The following is a 1,652-nucleotide window of genomic DNA, read 5'->3' on the forward strand; positions in this document are numbered from 1 at the left end:
CAAAGCAAGATAAAAAAAACATTGGAAATACATATTATGGTACTATGAAAAAGTAAAGATTTTTACCTTGACTGTCATTTCTGCAACAAAGATGGCCGTGAATATGTAGTTTGAAAGTGTAAGTAACAGCCTTTCCTATGGTACAAAGAGAGGATACAAAATTATTCTATTGAATATGGGGAATAAGAAAAATTAATTAGCAGCAACTTATATATAATACAGTTTAAGGTTTATTTGACCTAAACATTAGTATTAAATTACTATAATTTTTGCTGTTTACCAGATAAAAACAATAAAAAGATTAAACTAAACAATTTATAGTTCAAATGTAATTTAGTTCCATCACTTCCTTTAACAAGAACTGCTGAATATCTAAATAAAGTGTCATTTTGACTTTACTTGATATAGAAACAGGATAGCTGGTTGGGTTTCTACAGAACAGTATTGGGTAACCTTTCGAACCCTTTTCTTTGTGGATGTGGATGTCTGTGTGTCTACAGAATGACAAATAATACTGGCGATTATTGTTCTCACCAGGCTTCCTTGAAGAATCCTAGGCCTCTCCAGAGCCACTGTGATGCAGTTGAGGAAGATAAAGACCAGGACTATGTAGTCAAAAAGCTTATGAGCAATTATGGATTGACAGAGAAGCCTGAACCTAAGAGGACAGAGAGAAAAAAGTGGTAGATCAGTGCTGCACATATCGTACACTGAGTTAATCATTTCTTTGAAGCATTTTCCAAAATCTTTTGTAATAAATTGGAATGTGGTTTTTAAGGTATTCAGAAACTATGCATGAATCAAAATATGTTGGGTTTTTTTCAATTAGATTTTTAATTTAATTGTTTTATAGGATATAAAATAGTAGTTGTGGTATGTTGAGGGTAGCTGTCCTCTTCGAAGATGAACCTCAGTCTTGGATCTTAGGCAGCCTCTAACAAACAGTTACCTACAGTTAAACTTTTTTATTAAATTGTTTAAAAAAAATTGTTAAATGATGTGAATTTAGCACATTGTTAATTGAAAGTAAATATAGAACAGGCATTAAATGACCCAAAATCAAACCATTTGCCCATAAAGAGCGATAAAAGTGTAGCAAGCGGCCTGCCGGCTTAGTCGCACCTTGTTGCAGCAGCATGCCACTACAGCTGCCACAGGGTGGCAGAGGATCTGCCATTATGGCAGCTGGCTGCCCGCTTGGTCACACCTTGTGGTAGGCGACTGGCGAAAGTTCCACAAGCTTTTGTTAGAAATACGGTAATATGAATAAAATATGACATTTTGGAAGTAGTTATAGACCAACATTGTGTGCATCAACAGCCATGGCACCTATTTGGCAAGTAAAGTGACACCAGAAGTGACACTATTCTCTAGCTGCCACTGGAAGTGCCACTAATAGATCAAGCTGATACCAGAGGTGCCACTACCTGATGCCACAAATTGATTCTTATAGCTGTTTTAAATAGCTGCTTTTAATAGGTTAGATTAGGTGATCAGTATTTCTGATATTGACAGATATTTTTCCATGGGTAATTAAAGCTACCTGCCATTTACTGTGTTAGCATATCGTCTGAGCGTGCTGGTAATAAGAGTTATGTGTTTAACACATTTTAGCTGATAGTAAGTGAGGTTATGATTTTTATATATATATA

General features: G+C 35.2%; 1 protein-coding gene across 1 annotated transcript in view; it reads right to left on the reverse strand.

The window, feature by feature from the left end:
• cacna1i (calcium channel, voltage-dependent, T type, alpha 1I subunit) overlaps nt 1-1,652 on the reverse strand; it is a 223,517-nt gene that overhangs the window by 52,368 nt on the left and 169,497 nt on the right. Inside the window, exons 20-21 of the mRNA XM_015374068.1 lie at nt 535-658; nt 67-135 (exon numbers count right to left, since the gene is read on the reverse strand). Coding sequence (XP_015229554.1) covers nt 67-135; nt 535-658 — 193 coding nt within the window. The remainder of the gene's footprint in view (nt 1-66; nt 136-534; nt 659-1,652) is intronic.

This window comes from Cyprinodon variegatus, unplaced genomic scaffold (genome assembly GCF_000732505.1).
Source record: "Cyprinodon variegatus isolate N-32 unplaced genomic scaffold, C_variegatus-1.0 Scaffold96, whole genome shotgun sequence".
NCBI lineage: Eukaryota > Metazoa > Chordata > Actinopteri > Cyprinodontiformes > Cyprinodontidae > Cyprinodon > Cyprinodon variegatus.